The sequence below is a fragment of the Dryobates pubescens genome, chromosome 13 (genome assembly GCF_014839835.1).
Source record: "Dryobates pubescens isolate bDryPub1 chromosome 13, bDryPub1.pri, whole genome shotgun sequence".
Taxonomy (NCBI): Eukaryota; Metazoa; Chordata; class Aves; order Piciformes; family Picidae; genus Dryobates; species Dryobates pubescens.
The window spans coordinates 18,658,181-18,676,649 of NC_071624.1; the positions used below are offsets into that span (position 1 = coordinate 18,658,181).

Genomic DNA, 18,469 nt, shown 5'->3' on the forward strand with positions numbered 1-18,469 from the left:
ATTCAAAGCAAAGGCAAAAGGGAGGTGTCAGCACCTGCAGCTGCCGTGGTGACCCTGGGCAGTGTTTTACGTGGATTATTTAGTTCCCATTTCCCTTTTCCCTGAGCCCTTTCTGCGTGACCGTTGAGACCGCAGAGCCCAGGACGGTGGGTTGGGGGTGGAGATCGAGAAAGCGCCGGCCCGCACACGGCGTTCCCCGGCCGTCGGGCTTTAAACCTGGGCTGTTAAACCCCGGCTGCCCTGCCCCGAGGCGACCCCCGGCCGCCACGGCCCCGCGGCGCTCCCGGACCCCACCGAGGCGCGGGGCGGGGCCTGCGCCTGTCATGTGGCCCTGGCGCGTGCGCGGCGCGGGGCGGCACTCGCGTGACCTTGGCGCGGCGGCCGCGGCGGGGCGAGGCGGCAGCGGCGGCAGCGAGATGCGGGCGGCGGGAGCGGGGCTGCGGCTGCTGCTGCTGCTGCTGGCGCTGGCGGCGGGGCCGGGAGGCTCGGCGGAGCAGGGCGCGGCCAAGAAGCTGCGCATGGCCTACGCTACCGGGCCGCTCCTCAAGTTCCAGATCTGGTGAGGGCGCACGGCAAGATGGCGGCGCCGGACGGGCCCGCGCCTCCCCCTCGTCTTCCTCTCAGCGCTCTGGTGACTGGGCCGCGGCCGCCGGCAGCGCTCGGTGGGGCTGCCGGGTCACCGCTACCACCGCCGCCCGGCTCTGGCTGGGACGCGACGCGGCCCGGCCCGCCGCCACGGGCCGGGAGCGAGAGGCGGGAGCGGCGTCCCTGGGCCGTGGGGCCGGGGCGGGCTGTGGGGATGTGCTGCGCCCTGGGCGGTGATGGGGAGAGGGCCGGGAGCATGGCGAGCCGCGGTAAAGTCGCTGAGTGCAGGCCAGTTGGGTGTGAGATGCGGCGTGTGGGTGACAGGGTCGCGTTTAGGACTGCAGTGAAGGCCTTGGCGGGGGGGTGGGGGTGGTTAATGGCCGCTGCTGGCAGTGAGGGAGATCGGGGAGATCAGACTTCGGGAAGGAGCCCGTTGCTCAGAGCAAAATCTGTGGGAGCAGGAGGGAATCGGGCACTTCCAGGAGCACACAGAGGCGGGCCGCGGAAGCAAGAGCTGCCTTCCGCGCCCCTCACCCTGTTGCTGCGGTGCCCTGAGGCCAGGGGCCGGGCCTCACCCGCGGCGCTCCCCGGGGCGCAGGCTGGCGCAGGCTGTGTCCGGGGGATAGGTGAAGCGCCGCGAAAGGCGAGCTCGGCAGGTAGTTGCTGTTACGGAGGTGGCAGAGCCGTGAGCCGAAGCGAGCAGCTCTGTAATGTTTAACTCGTGTGCAGTTCATTTGCTCATCCTTGCAGAGAGGAAACTGAGCAGCGTCCTTGGGCAGCCCTGGAAAGAGCTAACTTAATTCCGAGGAGTTAAACCCGTGTTGTGTGGAGCCTTTTGCTTTAGACACGGAGCAGACTGATACTTAGTCTGACTTTCTGACCTAACAGCTTTTTAGGGAGGAAAAAAAGTAACTCTGCTCCAAACAGTGGTGTCTGTGCTTAGAGTGGTGTCCCTCAGGGATCAGTGCTGGCCCCCATCCTGTTCAATATCTTTATTGATGATCTACACAAGGGGATTGAGTCCATCATCAGTAAGTGTGCTGATGACACCAAGCTGGGGGCAGGAGTTGGATCTCTTGAAGGGTAGGAGAGCTCTGCAGAGGGACCTTGCCAGGCTGGGCAGATGGGCAGAGTCCAAGGGCATGAGATTTAACAGATCTAAGTGCAGGGTTTTACACATTGGCCACAACAACCCCATGCAGTGCTACAGGCTGGGGTCAGAGTGGCTGAGAGCAGCCAGGCAGAAAGGGACCTGGGGGTAGTGGTTGACACCATCTGAACATGAGCCAGCAGTGTGCCCAGGTAGCCAAGAAAGCCAAGGGCATCCTGGCCTGGATCAGGAACAGTGTGGCCAGCAGGAGCAGGGAAGTCATTCTGCCCTGTGCTCAGCACTGGTTAGGCCACACCTGGAGTACTGTGTCCAGTTCTGGGCTTCTCAGTTTAGGAAAGATGTTGAGCTGCTGGAAGGTGTCCAGAGAAGGGCAACAAAGCTGGGGAGGGGTCTGGAGCACAGCCCTGGGAGGAGAGGCTGAGGGAGCTGGGGTTGCTTAGCCTGCAGAAGAGGAGGCTTAGGGGAGACATTATTGCTATGTACAGCTACTTGAAGGGAGGTTGTAGCCAGGTGGGGGTTGCTCTCCTCTCCCAGGCACCCAGCACCAGAACAAGAGGACACAGCCTCAGGCTGTGCCAGGGGAGGTTTAGGTTGGATGTCAGGAAGAAGTTCTTCCCGTAAAGAGAGATTGTCCCTGGGGATGTGCTGCCCAGGGTGGTGGTGGAGTCCCCATCCCTGGAGGTGTTTAGGAAGAGCCTGGATGTGGCACTTGGTGCTATGGTTTAATTGATTAGATGGTGTTGGGTGATAGGTTGGACTGGATGATCTCCAAGGTCTTTTCCAGCCTGGTTAATTTCTATTCTATCCTACCCTACCCTACCCTATCCCATCTGTCCAGCCCAGCTGGTGCAGCTCTGAGGTGCCTCACCAGCTGCTGAGGTTTTGATGTGTGACTTAGCAGCAGGTCAGTTTTCCTCCTTGGCATGAAGAGGGGCAGTTGCATTTTAAAGGCAGTGGTGCAGGCAGTGGTGTTGCAGCGCTGCAGGCCTGTCGCCACCTCACACCCTGTCTGTGTTCAGTGTCTCCTGAGGCTACAGGCGGGTGTTTGAGGAGTACATGCGGGTCATCAGCCAGCGGTACCCAGACATCCGGATCGAAGGGGAGAACTACCTTCCTCAACCTATCTATAGGTAAGCCAAGGGCTGCCAGGGCCGGTTGGCTGTGTGCCAGCATGTAAGCCCAGCATGGTGAGTGGTGAATGTGTGCATTTACACTTAAAAAACACTGACAATGAAAATGGAAAGGGTTTTCTTCCCCCCCCCCAATTGTGGTTGCGTACAAGCAAAATGAACATCTCCCTCCCAGACAGCCACCTTAGTTTCCAGTGTGAATGTTGCCATCCGAGTGATGAGGCCTGTTGTGTTCCAGCCTGCAGCAAATGATGCCATTAACTCTTCCCCCCAGGGAATTTTTCCACCTTCATGCTGTGTCTGGACACACATTTACGTTTGTGGCTCAGGCTTGCACGCTTGGTGACAAATTCCTCTGGTAGGCTTGGGTTGCAGAGGAGAGCAGAGTTTATCTTTCAATGTCTAAGCCAGGGGAGAGGCTTCTCCTGACCTCTTTCACTGGGGAGACTGCCAGGGTGTCCTTATCTGCAGTCTGAGGGGGAGCAGAAGGGAAGTTCAGAAAAGACAAAACAAAAAGGCTGTCATTTGTGTTATTTAAACCATTGTGGATGTGCCAGAGAGCAGTGCTGCAGTTACTGTGGTGGCTTCTGAACCACTTCTTGACCTAATTACTGTAATAATTGCAGCAGTAGGAATGCAGTGAGAGAGAATTTACCTCAGTGTGAATTTTCTCTCTGGCTGTAGGTTTAATTCCTGCAAAAAGCCATAAGGTTTTCTGTCTCTGCTGGAAGCATGCTTTGTGAGGAAGTAGTGCTTGTCACTTTCAATTAAACCTCTCTGTAATGCAGAGCAACCTCTTGAAGGAGCTGTGTGCATGATCCACCTTAGACACATACAGGCTGAAAGTAAATGTCTGCTTGGGGTCTGCTTAGGGAAAAGAAATTCATTTGTGTCCTTGCTGTACCAGAGCAGTGTCCTCCCGAGGCTGCCCACTCCCATCAGTGTGCACTGCTTGTTTTGGTGTGTGTGTGTGTGTTTGTTTCTGGGTTTGTGGGTTGTTTTGGTTTTCTTTTTTACAGTAAACTTACTTGAAACAAGTTTTGTATTTCCTCTGAAACGTTTGATTGTGCAATGGCAAAGCTCTTGCCCAGGTGGCCAAGAGGGTCAAGGGCATCCTGGCCTGCATCAGAAATAGTGTGGCCAGCAGGAGTAGGGAGGTCATGCACTGGTTTGGCCACACCTTGAGTCCTGTGTCCAGTTCTGGACCCCTCAATTTAAGAAGGACATTGAGACACTTGAAGGTGTCCAGAGAAGGGCAACAAAGCTGGGGAGGGGTCTGGAGCACAGCCCTGGGAGGAGAGGCTGAGGGAGCTGGGGTTGCTTAGCCTGGAGAAGAGGAGGCTCAGGGGAGACCTTCTTGCTCTCTCCAACTCCCTGAAGGGAGGTTGTAGCCAGGAGGGGGTTGGTCTCTTCTCCCAGGCACCCAGCACCAGAACAAGAGGACACAGTCTCAAGCTGTGCCAGGGGAAGTTTAGGCTGGAGGTGAGGAGAAAGTTCTTCCCAGAAAGAGGAATTGGCCACTGGGATGTGCTGCCCAGGGAGGTGGTGGAGTCCCCATCCCTGGAGGTGTTCACGAAAGGCTTGGATGTGGCACTTGGAGCCATGGCTTAGTTAGCCACGAGGTGTTGGGTAATAGGTTGGATTTGATGATCCCTGAGGTCTTTTCCAACCTGTTGAATTCTGTAACGAGGTTGCTGGTTGGACTCGAATCTCAGAGGTCTTTTCCAACCAAAACAATTGTATGGCTATGAATTACAGCTGTGTTGTGGTGAAGGAGTAGCTGAACCTTCTGAGCCCCTTCTCTGTGTTATCCCTTGACAGGCACATAGCATCCTTCCTGTCTGTCTTCAAACTGGTATTAATAGGCTTAATCATCGTCGGCAAGGACCCGTTTGCTTTCTTTGGCATGCAAGCTCCCAGCATCTGGCAGTGGGGCCAAGAAAATAAGGTAAACACCATTCTTTGTTCTTTTGTTTTGAAAAAGCAGCTCTGGGCTGACTTCATCAGAGGGCTCTAGGGGCAGCTGACCGCTGTTGCTGCTTTAACTTCCGTAGGCAGCAGCCCTGACAGAGCCTGTGGGTTTCTATAGCTAAACGCGTTGAGAACTTCACAGCAGTGTAATTGTTCTTACCAGCAGTGCTTCATGTTTTGACAGACCCAGATCTGGTTCTCAGCATCTCTCTTTCCAAGCTGCTGCTGCTGCTGAGGCACAGGCAAGGTTAATGCTGCTGACAAAGATGAGAGAAGAAGATTGTACTGCTTGGGGCTCAAGAGCAGGGTTTCCAGGGGTATTGTTTGTGGTAGAGTTACAGCTGCCTTTTTCTGGTGTCTCACAGCTATGTGCAGTTGTTGCTTTCAGCAGAGTTTTGCTAGAGGAGGCATGCAGTTAGGTGGGGGTTGAAAAAATGAAGCTGAAATTTTGTGGGTGTTTTTGCAGGGCATGACAGACTGTGCCTTGTGGGAGGAGCAGCCCCATGAGTCAGTGCTGGGGTTGCTGACAGATAATGTTGTTGTACTCTGACTTACAGTAGCTTTGTTCCAGGTTTATTCCACTCAGCAAAAGCAATTCATAAGTTTATTAACCTGTAGGTATCTTAGGGATGCACAGAGCCTCAAACTGAGCTCCCCAGTGCAGTGTCTCTCTGTCACTACTCAACTTGCACACACAGGAGCTGTGATAGATCCTCTTGAATGACATGGCCCAAATGGAGCTGAGCCAGGCTGGCTGTGGCCTGTGATGGGGTACACAGCCATGCTGAACTCTCAGATGTCACAGTAACTGACCTCTGTGAACTTGCCCCTGGGCCTGAAAAGGGAAGTGTGAAAGTGCTGGTGATGGAGGGGATGCTGCTCCTGCATGGCTGGAGGCTGCATCATTTCATCCTGAGACACCAATACACAGAACATTCCAGATGATTGGCCTGAAGAAGTGCTGGAGGGCTGTCTGCTCTTGTGAGCAAACCCAGCTTGACTTGCTCTGCTGTTTGCATCTGTCCTGTGGGTCTTTGAGGTGCTGCTCTGACAGTGCCAGGCACTAGGCAGAAGCAGTTGTGTCCCTAGTCATCCTCCACGTGCCATTGTAGTCCTGTCTGTGTGCAGATGGGCTCTTGAGGTGGCACTGGCTTGGGGAGGAAAGCAGCCAGAAGATGTAGCTTGGTGTGAGTCAGGACAGTTGTGCTCAGTGGTTTGATACCTGCCAGGGGAAGATGATGTGCACAGTCCCCTTCAGAACAGGAGGGTGTCTGCAATTGGAAAGCTGCCTGGTGAACACCAGAGGGGAATTCAGAAGCACATGTGCAATTCCAGTGCTTCAGAGTGAACAAAATCAGCAGTGGCTGAAGGGGGCTCTCTGTTCTCTCCCAGGTGTATGCCTGCATGATGGTCTTCTTCCTGAGCAACATGATTGAGAACCAGTGCATGTCCACGGGGGCCTTTGAGATCACTCTGAATGGTGAGCTGGGCTGTGTGCAGCTGAGGGGGGAGAGCTGCTGTGCTGGGGTGGAGGGATGGCATCTGGTGTGTTTCTGAGCGGGATGGTCTGTGGCAACTGCTCTCTACCCATCCTGAAGCTTCAGATGTGATCTGTACCTAATAAATGATGAAATCATAGCAGTCTTACACTGCAGTTTGTAGAGCTGTCAGCTCCTTATGTTTTACAACAGCTGTGTGGAAGCTTACCTAGAGGAGTGCTCAGTTAATTAGGGGCTTTCCCTGTCCTGCTTTGTGGTGTGGTTTAGCCTTGGCATCCCAGTGAAGCTATTGCTGCCCCAATGGACACCAATGCTGATTTTCCAGGTTCAGAGCCTGTGGAGCTTCTGCTTTTAAATAAGGTTAGAGTTTTAAAGATGAGATTAGCTTGGTGGGGCACTGAAGTTCTCAAGCTCTGGGTGCAGGACCACAATCTAGCTCTGAGCTCTGTAGTCTCTCTTTGTGATTGCAGTTGCACCAGGTGTGTTTCAGTGTAGCAATCTCTAGGTTGTGTACTGCAGAAGGTTTCAGAGGCTGGCTTGCATCAAAGCAGTCAATCTCCATGCACTCCTAGTGCTGAATCCCAGCTCCCTGGCAGCAGAGCCTTCCTGGGGGTGACCAGTCTTGTTTGGGCCTCTGTGAGCCTTGGGTTGTGTTTGGGGACAAGGTGGCTCCAGAATGGCTCTTGTTTTGTATGGGTGACCACCACTACATTTTGTCATGGTGGGTTCATGCAGTGCTGTAGCAGTGAGGGAGATCTGAGGGCATCTTTGTCACCGTCAGCAATGAATGCTGTGTGCACCCTGAAGTGGTCCTGGGCTGTGCTGCCTTTTGCCTGTCTGAGGAGGACAATGGTTGCAGGCATGTTGAGTGAAACCTTCTGTGCCTGATCTGGGCAAGCAGAACTTCTGAGGCTCAAGCTTAGGTGTTGGGCAGAGTGAGATGAAGACCAAGGAGACCCTCAAGAGTCAGAGATCCAGCAATGGTTTCATAGCTTGATGTGCTCTTCTGCCACTCACTGACCTGTTTTCAGGCATCCTCCCAGTGGACATGGTGGACACTCCAGCTCTGTGTAGCTTACTCCTGAATGGAGGGAAGTGTGAGACTGTTCTCCAGTTTGGGCTTAGTGTAGCCAGAGGTTTGAAGCGTAAGTCCTGGAGCTCCTCTTCTGTGAGGACAGACTGAGAGAGTTGGGAGTGTTCAGTCTGGAGAAGAGAAGGCTCTGAGGAGACCTTATTGTGGCCTTCTAGTATCTGAAGGGAGCTCCAAGAAAGCTGGGGAGGGATTTTTGAGGGTGTCAGGGAGTGATAGGGCTGGGGGGGATGGAACAAAACTAGAAATGGGGAGATTCAGATTGGATATTAGGAAGAAGTTGTTCCCCATGAGGGTGGTGAGAGCCTGGCACAGGTTGCCCAGGGAGGTGGTGGAAGCCTCCTCCCTGAAGGTGTTTGGAGCCAGGCTGGATGTGGCTGTGAGCAACCTGCTGTAGTGTGAGGTGTCCCTGCCCATGGCAGGGGGTTGGATCTGGCTGAGCCTTGAGGTACCTTCCAACCCTGACAGTTCTATGGTTCACTGTTGATGCAGATGTTGTCCTTGGTACAAACCATTACCAACTTGCATCACTCCTTGATCTGTTAAACTCCTGTGTTTCAGCCAGCCTCGTGTGCTTTCTGGCCATCAGTGTAATGGTGCTTTTCTCATCTCCATGTGTTCTCTGGCAGATGTTCCAGTGTGGTCCAAGCTGGAGTCTGGCCACCTCCCTTCCATGCAGCAGCTTGTACAAATCCTGGATAACGAAATGAAGCTCAACGTGCACATGGAGTCAATGCCTCACCACCGATCATAGCCCCATCTCTCAGCGCCCAGACTTCTTGTAAGTGCTCTTCCAGTCACCAGCCTGGAACTTTGTAGCTGTGCATTTGCCCACTTAGCAGGGTTTTACAGGAGAATCTGCTCCAGTGACACTAAGTAAATTGACCTCTGTGGTTTGTAAGGGTGCCCAGAGAAGCTGCGTGGGCTCCAGGCCTGGCAGTGTTCAAAGCCAGGCTGTGTGGGGCCTCGGGCAACCTGGTCCAGTGGAAGGTGTCCCTGCCCGTAGCAGGGGGGTTGGAGCTAGATGGTCTTTAAGGTTCCTTCCAATCCAAACCAGTCTGTGATTCTATGATTTTACTGGTGGGGAGCTGTGGTTTGGGGGCTGCCTGTTTCAGAGCTGGAAGCTGGCATTCCTTTGGGCAGATGTTACTGGGTGCAGAGGGCCCTGAGTGAGCACACTGAAGCCTGCAGAGGTCAGGAGACCCACTGCATTCCATGCCTTGAAATAGTCTGTGTGCAGAGGGTTTCTCTTGTAACCCAGCTGAACTGCATGGCCCTAGCAGGTAGGACATTGTGTTGGGAGCAGGGGGCTCACATCCATGCTGATGTATTTTATGACAGTATTATTTAGTACTTAAGTTTGGTGTTAACTGCCCTCTTCAGACAGGCTTGCTGAAACCCAGCAACCCTCTGTGTGTGGATTTCACAGAATGGTTTGGGCTGGAAAGGTCCTTTTGGGATCATGGAGTCCAGCCATTCTCTAACTCACCCAAGGCTGATGCTAAATCATGTCACTCTGCCTCTTAAACACCTCCAGGGATGGGGATTCAGCCACTGCCCTGGGGAGCCTGTGCCAGTGGTTGAGAACCCTTTCAGTGAGGAAGGTTCTTCTAATGCCCAACCTAAACCTCTCCTGGTGCAACTTGAGGACGTTTCCTCTCGTCCTGTCACTTGTTCTTTGGGAGACAAGACCGACCCCCACCTGGCTCCAGGCTCCGTTCACAGAGTTGCAGAGCCAGAAGGTCTCTTCAGGCTGAACACCATTTCCCTCAGCTGCTTCTCTGGGGGCTCTGGGCAGAATTCTTTGTGGCAGAGCAGCTGGCTGTCCCTTTGATGCTCCAGAGCACACAGAGATACACAGGACTGTACTCAATGGGCAGCACCTCCAGTGCAGCTGTTTCCACCCAGACCTGTGAGCCTCTGAAAAGACCTTACTGTGGCACTCCAATATCCTGAAGGGTCTACAAGAAAGCTGGGGAGGAACTTTTTAGGCTATGAGCTTGCACAACAAAACATCTTTTCCTTAGGTTCAATCCACCAAAAGGGCACTTCCAGCCTGTCTGTGAGGGACCTTTTAGGGTGTCAGGTAGTGAAGGGCCAAGAGGATGAGCAGAGGGCTGGAGCTGCTCTTCTATGAGGACAGACTGAGGGAGTTGGGGTTGTTCAGTCTGGAGAGGAGAAGGCTCCAAGGAGCCCTAATTATGGCCTTCCAGTATCTGAAGGGGGCTCCAGGAAAGCTGGGGAGGGACTTTTGAGGGTGTCAGAGTGTGACAGGACAGTGGGGAATGGAGCAAAACTAGAAGTGGGGAGATTCAGATTGGATGGGGGGAAGAAGTTGTTCCCCATGAGGGTGGTGAGAGACTGGCACAGGTTGCCCATGGAAGCCTCATGCCAGGAGGTTTTGAAGGCCAGGCTGGATGTGGCTGTGAGCAACCTGCTGCAGTGCGAGGTGTCCCTGCCCATGGCAGGGGGATTAGAACTGGCTGCCCCTTGAGGTCCCTTCCAGCCCTGAGAAACTCAGTGATTCTGTGTCTCTGCCTGCAGGCATGGAGCGGCGGTCTGCTGAGGCCGCGTGGCTCGGACCCATGAAGGCCTGCACTGAAGACAGGTCACTGTTGGTGCAGGCTGGATGCTTCTCCGGCAGCCACGTTGTGCCTCCTGGCAAAAGAAGGCTTTGGTGAGAGGCTCCTCCGCGCTGGGCCGCCCCGCGCCGCCCTGCAGCGCGGTCGTCCCCCAGGGCTTCTGTAAGAGGCCACCCCGCCCGTGCTCAGCCAGGCAGGCAGTGCTCATGGTAACTTATTTTGTATTCATCTTCCACACCACAGCAGATTGAGTTCAGACCAGATCTATATATATATATTTTTTTCTGTTGTGTTTTGGTTTGGGTTTTGTTTGTTTGTTTCCTGCCCTTGGAAAACAAAACAAGGAGGGGGAAAAAAAAAGAAGAAAGTTTGTCTAATCTGTTGTGTTTTCTATGAATTTATGTTCTTTTTGTAGTTGAAAATGGAGTTAGAGGAGTGTCTGATGTTGTCCTCAACTGTTAAGTAATTGACAGCTGTCTCTCAAATCAACCTCTTAACGTGGCTGAAGCAGGTGTGTATGTTTTTCAGAGTATGTGGGAGAGTCAGACAGTGGCTTCTGTGCTAAACTGTAGAGAGGAGGCTGTGTGCAGGGTAGGGACAGCATCCTCTGAGTTTGGTCAAAGTAAAGCCCAGCTGCTCTCTCAGCTGGGCTGGCCAGCTCCAGAGGCTGTTCTGTGAGCATTCCAAGAGAGGCTGGGGCCTTCCTGCTGTCCTCCCCAGGAACCAAGGAAGTCAGCTGGAATAAAGAGGTCTCATTTCCTGTGTGAAGTCCCTTCTTCGAGTCACTGACAGATATTCTTAGAACTGCAATTGAAAAACAAAGTGCATAAAAAAGCCTACTTTCCAAAGTCATCAATCTGGTCTGTGTCTTTGTTTAGGCCCCTGCCAGTCTGCAGGTGCCTGGGGGACCAGGCTGGGCTTTGTGTGCCTGCCTGAGCTTCGCTGTGACAGGAGCCCGGGTGCTGCTGTGCAGCTCAGGGGTTAAAGCCAGGTCTCAGTCACTGCTCTGTCCTGAGGCTGAGGATTTCCTGGGTGCCTTCCCGAGCTGGTGTGAGCAACAGACTGCATGCAGCCTGTCTGCAGTTCTTCCCTGTCGTCCCTCCTGGCTGTGGTGTGCTCCAAGCAGGATAGGAGGCTTGGTCCCAGCAGCATCTGCCTCCCACACCATTTTCTGTTCCTGCTCTGAGCTGCAGGGTCTCACACCCCTTTTAAAATCAGACTTGCTGGATCCTTCTCCAGCACTGTGTCTGGGTAGGGAGGGAGATTATCTGTGTTGGGACAGCAAATGGGGTGAGAAAGGGCTCTACAGAGCTGGGAGGAAAGTGGTGCCCACAGTGGGCAAGAGTTGTCTCTGGCCCTGCCTCGGGGTTAGGGACTGGTGCAAGAGGAGTTTCAGGTAATCAGGGAGGCTCTGGCTGCCCTGCTGGGCAGAGAAGAGTCCATGGCAGGTGTCAGAAAGGCGTTGCTCACCACAACCACTGAACACAGGAGCCTCAAAGCTGCTGGGACTGTGAAGCTGCTCAGCCCTCAGCGTTTACTATCGCCTGCACCAAGCTGCGCAGCTCCTTGCTCACGCCTGGGCACGTGCAGAGGTCCAGGATCTTCCAGGTCTCTGTGGTCAGGAATGCTGGGGGCTTGATCTTGTCCCACTGCTCAGTAGAAGGGAAGGTCAAGCACCCACGCAACCTGTCCAGGAGCCGCAGGATCCTCACTCTGAAGGCAAGCAGCAGGAGCTCCCCTTCGCCCGGCGGGGTGGGAGGACGCAGCCAGCTGCTGACCTAGGGGGCAGAGGGGGTTGGTGTCAGCAGAGGCACAGCAGCATGGCATGGGACTTCGGTGTCTCCTCAGTGGATGAACCTGCCTCTGTGGCAGGAGCCTAGAGAGGAAGGGAGCTGCCACTGGCCCTGCCCACGTGGATCATGGCTCTCCTACCTGTGTCCCCCCACCTGGGGACACAGCCAGGCAAACCAGGAACCTGTCTGGGAGTGCTTCCTGCCCTCCACAGCCCCTTGGAGGGAGTTAGGGCTGGTAAGCAGCTGGATGCATGGAACTGAGAGTGGATGCAGCTCCCCTCTTGGCTGTTCTGGGGGGCAGGACCATGGGGCACCACAGGATGAGCACGTTTCCCCATGGATGGGAGCATCCCTGGCTGCCCCACAGCTGCTGGGTGTGGAGCTGAAGCAATACCTGCACTTTGGTTCCCACGTTGAACTTTACTTGTCTCCCCATGGCCAGGAAGGAGATGATGATCTTGTCCTGCTCCAGGATCCTGACCCCCACGTACTGGTTCAGGGAGATGAAGATGGGGCTCAGGGGCACCTGGGGCTCTGATGGCATGAGTGTGCTGGGCCACCTCCACCTTCTCACCCTGTTGCCTTGTTGGTTGAAGTACTGCCCTCCCCGAGGATCCATGTTTATCCTACAATGGAGGAAAACCAGAGCTCTGCAGCCTGCATGGCTGATGTCCCTGGGGGATGGGACAGAGGCACAGCTCCTTTGGGATCTAGCCCCCATCTCAGGACACAGCTGGGGCAGCCTCCCTCTCCTGAGAGGCACCCAGAGCGGGGCCTCTTCAGCTGCTGTGTTTCCCTTTCAGTTTTTGGCTACTGTTACAGGTACCCTTGGTGGCCTTTGAAGGTTGTGGGGTGGAGAGCAGAGCTGCGCTGGCCGGCAGGAACCTACCAGGTGGCGCCGCTGGGGTAGTAGCAGGTGCTTCTGCCCCGGGACTGAAACACTGCTTGTATCTTAGCCTTGCTGGGCTTGTCCTCCTGCACGATGCAGACCAGCTGGGCTTTGTGCCGCACCACCACGACTGCCAGGTTGCCAGATGGGTAGCTGCCAGGTAAGGTGCTCATAACCCTCTCTTTGTCTGGTTGGTCTCCTGTTGCACACTGGAAGCTTCAGAGCGCCGCTGCAGCGCGTAAGCGTGGACGTGGCTGCCCACATCCCAGTGCTGGAGCAGTGGCTGGGTGCTGCCAGCATCACCTGGGACACAGACACAGCTTTCCTGCATAGAAGTACTCTGGGTACAGTGACAGAAGAGTGGACAGAGACACAGCAGGCACTTGTGTGGGTTTCTAACCTGCCACCCAGGCACAGCCCTGTAGCAAATGCATTTTGTAGGCACATTCTTGGACAAGACACAGGTTGGTAGAAGCTGAGCAAAGTGAAGTGATCAAATCACTCAGCCTGAGTGACAGCAGAGAAAAGGGGCAGGTGGTGTACTCCCAGAGGGGAAACCCCAAACAGCTGTTGGGGGGAAAGGACCCTTGCCCCTGTAGCCTGTCTCACTGGTGTTTCCCCTCCACCTGCGACTGAGTGCTTATATTTGTGGCACTTCTGCCTTTGCCACTGCTGTGACTGGCAGCATCCCTGGCAAGAAGGAGCCTAGAGGGCAGAGCACAGGAGTAGCCTCAAGCCTTTTTCCTTTGGTGGCAAAGCTCAGGTGAAGCTGTACACCCCAGGTCAGAAAGAATTCAGCTATAGGAAGGAAAAACATGGGTGACTTAATGATGCTTCAGTTCAGACACCATCAAAGATAACCCAAAAGCTGTGGGGTCCTTTGGTGAAGCTGCCATGAGTTTGTCCCTTCAAATGGGACTTGTAGTTACACTGAGGATTGCAGTTTGTCCTTGCACCTCTTGGGTACTCACAGGATCACAGGATGTTAAGGGGTTGGAAGGGACCTCTGAAATCCAGCCACCTGCACACAGGACACAGCTGGTGCTGGTGGGAGACCTTATGCTGGTTTGCTTCTGGGGAAAGGGCACTTTCAGAGCCCTCTTAGCCAGCAGTGCCCTTCCAGGGGTGGCCAGAGCTTGGGAGGAGGGCTGAACACAGAGGCAGTGCACTTCTTGAGCTGGGTATTAGAGACACAAGTGCTCATCCTTCCCTGAAGCCACGGCTGATCTGAAAAGCTTCAGACCAAGAGCTAGGCAAGCAGGTTCCCTGCTGCTGGCCTTGGGCTGTGGCAGTGAGCATGAGCAGGTTATCTGGTGACAAAGCAGATAACACACTGAAAACTGCAGCTGCAGCCCTGGGCTGACGCCAAGAATGCAGCCTGCAAAGGATACAGTAGCTGTGCTGTTCCGTCCGGCAGCGTGGTGAGGAATTTCCCCCCGTCTCTGTAGTATTTTTCTGACAGTTCATTCTTCACCACCTGAGGTGGGAGAAGAAAGGGTGAAACAGGTGAGAGCAGCCCTGCACCGGCAGAGCTGGGCTCCTGCCGTCGAGCGGCATGGGCACGGCCGGGCACGGCCCGGCGGCACCGGCAGCAGCCACTCACCTTGCCCCCCACCAGGGTGAAATCGCAGCAGGTGAGGCTGGAGAACTCTTCAGGGTCCTCCTGGGGCCCCTCCTCGGGCTGCTCCTCGGGCTTATCCTTAATCTGCTCCCTGGGCCCCTTTTTGAGCTGCTCCCCAGGCCCCTCCTTGAGCTCCTTTCTGAGCTTCTCCCTGGGCTCCTCCTTTAGCTCCTCCTTGGGCTCCTCAGGCCCTGATGCTTGCTCACCAGGCACCAGTGTCCGGCCTGTGGGCGATGGGGGCTCCCGAGACAGCAGGTAGGAAATGCTGTCAGCCTGGCTGGAGTCTGGAGAGCACAGGGAGAGGGTGGGCATTGGGCTGGGCTGGTCCCTCTGCAGGGAGGCTGCAGTCTGGGGAGCTGGCTGACTTTGTCCTGGGAGTCTGTCTTGGGGTGTTTTCTATCTACTGAGGACAGTCCAAAGTGTTCAAGAGTTCAGAGCACAGGAGCAAGAAGATGCAGTTTCCCCATGTATGTGTACATACACACAGCTGTGTGAGTGCAGAAGGACTTTGGATAGCATTCCCAGCTCCAAAAGCTGAAATTCTTGGTACCCCAGGAGCCTCAGTGCCCTGTGTCCTCTCTGGAAATGCTTCATCTGCTTTCAAAGTACCTTTGATTTGATAGCTAGAGCCAAAGGGCTGCTCAGTCACCCACAGCCCAGACTAGCAATCGCTGCAGCAATCCCCTGATGAGCTGAAACATTCATCAACCTGATCCTGGCAGTTCCCACCTCCCTGGCATGGCTTTGCCCAGTTGCTCTTCTCTAAGGTCATGTCTGTGCCTCTCAGCTGAACGTTCAGATAAAATACTGCAAGTGTCAGCACAGAGCTCCTCTGTGCAGGGAGAGGCTAACTGCTCCTGGGTTTCCCTGTGAGCAACTATTTCACATGGCAGTGTCTAGTGCAGTGGGGCTGCAGATGGGGGCTAACATGTCTCAGCCTAAATCCCCCTGTTGAATTAGAGAGCATTAGAGACCAGTGACCCCACCACATTCACTGGGGTAATAAACACACACACAAAAGCACAAGGAAATGCAAACTCACCCACAGCTGTGCCCTGCGTCTCTGCTGCCAGGAAAGATAACTGTTTGGCCAACAGCCTCTCCTGCTGCCTGGAAAAGGAGAATATTCCCCATGTATACTCCTTAGGTGCTCCTCTGAAAGCTACAGCTGCTGGATAGCCTTGCCCTAGAACACAAGTTTATGAGCCTTAGAATCACACAGTTGTCAGGGTTGGAAGGGACCTCAAAGATCATCCAGTTCCACTCCCCCTGCCATGGGCAGGGACGCCTCACACTACAGCAGGTTGCTCACAGCCACATCCAGCCTGGCTGCAAACACCTCCAGGGATGAGGCTGCCACCACCTCCCTGGGCAACTTGTGCTAGGCTCTCACCACCCTCATGGGGAACAACTTCTTCCTAACATCCAATCTCAATCTCCCCACTTGTAGTTTTTCTCCATTCCCCCCCAGTCCTATCACTCCCTGACACCCTCAAAAGTCCCTCCCCAGCTTTCTTGTGGCCCCCTTCAGATACTGGAAGGCCACAATGAGGTCTCCTCAAAGCCTTCTTTTCTCTAGACTGCCCCAACTCTCTCAGTCTGTCTCCATAGCAGAGGGAAACTAAACAAACACATCACTTACATGACTGCAAACAACAGTTAAAGGCATGGGAGTGTCACCAAAAATATAGTATCTTGGCAAAGAGGAATTGCTCCATGCAGAGATTTCAGTGGCCAGCCCCTACCACGGCCACCACCAGGCTGCAAAGGATCAAGGCAATGAATGTTTCCTTCCAGGCCTGACCCTTTAAGCCTGTGCCATAGGCTTAGGTATCTGCCTCCAGCACAAGTGGATCTTGCAGAATTCTCATGACTCAGGAAGCTGGAACCCAAACACTTGTCACAGTTCATGCAGCAAATACAGATTCCATCAGAAATACAGATTCCATCTTTGTTTCAGCACCTGAGGCAAGAGCTAGACTCCAGTATCATACCTGGCACAGCTGTGGTTATAGCTTTGGCTCTGCTGCCTCTAGGTACCATGGCTGCCAGCAGGGCAATGAATGCTTTCCTCTGCACCTATCTCACCACTTTCTAGTGCAGCCCAGTGAGAGAAAAGCCAAGAGTGTCCAGGCAGAACATGAACTAGGGTGGCCTAAAGCAAACTTGTTCTTTCATTCCCCCTTGCTGGAGTTTCATTTTCCTAAGCTGTCTTTTCCCTCCAGCTTCATCTGCTCCTCACACAGACCCAGCCCATAATTCTCCTAGTGGCTGTGCCACAGTACCCTTGGCAGGCTCTGTCCTTTGCCAGCTGCCTCTCAGCTTTGGTGCTGGCAGGTTTATGGGAGCTGACAGCAGCAGCAGCAGCTCTGAGGGCATCTTCATGGTTCCTTCTCTCACTGATGATGAACTCATAGAGGTCTCGACGGTGCTCACAGCAGAAATTCTGAGGGGCAGGAGAAGGGTGCCATGAGTGCAGCCCTTCCCCAGCAACCCTCCTGCTGATCCTTCCCCCCCAGCTTACAGAGTCATCATCCTGTGCCAGCAGGAAAGCCTTTTCCAAGGCAGGGAATGGCTTCAGCAGGCTGCCACAGTACTCACACCGTGGGGCAAGGTCCTCCTCTGCCTGAAAGGGAGGCAGGGAGAGAGAACACAGGGAGGATGGAAACATGGTGCCAGCACACACATCCTGCTCACCCTGGGGAGAGGGCTCTGCTCAGAACAGGCTGTCAGATCTGTGCCTGCAATGTCCTGGAATGATTTCACTCATCCTGAGCCTGAGGCTCACCTCAGCCTGTGGCTTTTCTTGGGAGGATTCAGGTCTGTAGGCCAGCAGCGTGGGCAGGCCGACGGAGGGCAGCGTGCACAGAGGCTTCTTGAACAGCTTCACAAAATCCTCTTGGAACTCAAAGCAGAAAACACCAACAGCAACGTGGAGTCACATCTTTGCTCGGGGGTAGACCCATTAAGCATAAACGTCCACACCCAGCCCGGGCCAGTCCTTACCTCCATGTCACACAGAACCTCCAGGCTGCCGGACTCCTCTGACAGGGCTGCAAGTTACAGCAACAAGGAGACTTGCTGAGCGCTGGCACCATGCCCTCGGGACTCTGCCCCCTGCCAGGCATGCCTCTTTGGGCCCTTTTGCAGCGTGCCAGCCACAGCAGCTGCCCCAGACCTTCCCACACTGTCCTACGCTCTCAGAAGGACAGCTGTGTGTCTGCAAGTGACTTCTCCCAGTGCCTGAGGGGCTGGGACTGGGTGCTGACATTGAATCATAGAATGGTCCAGGCTGGAAGGGACCTCCAAAGGACATCCAGCCCAACCTCCCTGCAGTCAGCAGGGACATCTCCAACTAGATCAGGTTGCCCAGGACCTCACTGAGCCTCACGAATATCTCCAAGGAAGGGACCTCAACCACCTCCCTGAGCAACCTGTTCCAGTGTTCTACCACCCTCATGTCGAAGAACTTCTTCCTGATATCCCATCTAAATCTGCCCTTCTCTAGTTTGAAGCCACTGGACCAGGGCTTTACAGGGCCACTCCACTGAAGTCATGGAGACAGCTTATTGCTTAGGGTCACTGACTTGTGGCACTAATCCAATCTTTCAGAGCATTTCCAGCCTCTCTTGTCTTAAAAAGAAAGAGCTGTGGACACTAAGGTTTGGGGTTTTTTTTCTCATTTCCAAGTGCAATCCATGCTGTGTGAGTGCACTGAAGGGTTTTTTTGCCTTTGGGGGAGACAGGAAACATCTCAGGTGACTGGCCTGGATATCTACCACTGTCCTCAGCAGCTCCAGGTTCCCTCTTGGCAAGCAGTGCCACTGACGGTTCTGTCCACCTCAGGGACACAGCTGTGTGCTGTCCCCCACACATCACCTTCTGTTTGGACATGGATGTGGCCAGCAGGCCAGCTGCCATGGGCTCCCCTTCAGGCAGACTAAACACATCCCTAGTGTTTCTAATCTTGAATTTCAGCCCTCCTTGGTGCCACCCAAGTTGTATTGCCCTTCTAAGTAAGCTTGCCCTGCTTTCCAGAAAGCAGCTGGGTGAAACTCTGGGCAGGCAGAATCCTAGAATTGTTAGGGTTGGAAGGGACCACAAGGATCACCTAGTTCCAATTCCCCTGCCATGGGCAGGGACACCTCACACTACAGCAGGTTGCTCACAGCCACATCCAGCCTGGCCTAAAAACCTC

General features: G+C 54.4%; 2 protein-coding genes across 2 annotated transcripts; one reads left to right on the top strand and one right to left on the bottom strand.

Annotated features, from left to right (window-relative positions):
* Window positions 1–401: 401 nt before the first annotated feature.
* On the top strand, window positions 402–10,820 carry SELENOT (selenoprotein T). Its single transcript, XM_054166855.1, has 6 exons — window positions 402–559; window positions 2,716–2,826; window positions 4,648–4,774; window positions 6,190–6,277; window positions 8,016–8,167; window positions 9,931–10,820. The coding sequence occupies exons 1-5, from the start codon at window positions 417–419 to the stop codon at window positions 8,138–8,140; spliced, it is 594 nt and encodes a 197-aa protein (XP_054022830.1). The 5' UTR covers window positions 402–416; the 3' UTR covers window positions 8,141–8,167; window positions 9,931–10,820.
* Window positions 10,821–11,362: 542 nt separating this feature from the next.
* ERICH6 (glutamate rich 6) lies at window positions 11,363–17,314 on the bottom strand. The gene is made up of 11 exons (XM_054166679.1): window positions 17,278–17,314; window positions 17,060–17,176; window positions 16,828–16,897; window positions 16,557–16,737; window positions 15,314–15,381; window positions 14,424–14,555; window positions 14,254–14,297; window positions 14,042–14,127; window positions 12,651–12,803; window positions 12,156–12,387; window positions 11,363–11,746 (listed from the first exon to the last, which is right to left on the bottom strand). The coding sequence occupies exons 1-11, from the start codon at window positions 17,281–17,283 to the stop codon at window positions 11,489–11,491; spliced, it is 1,347 nt and encodes a 448-aa protein (XP_054022654.1). The 5' UTR covers window positions 17,284–17,314; the 3' UTR covers window positions 11,363–11,488.
* Between the last annotated feature and the right edge of the window lie 1,155 nt (window positions 17,315–18,469).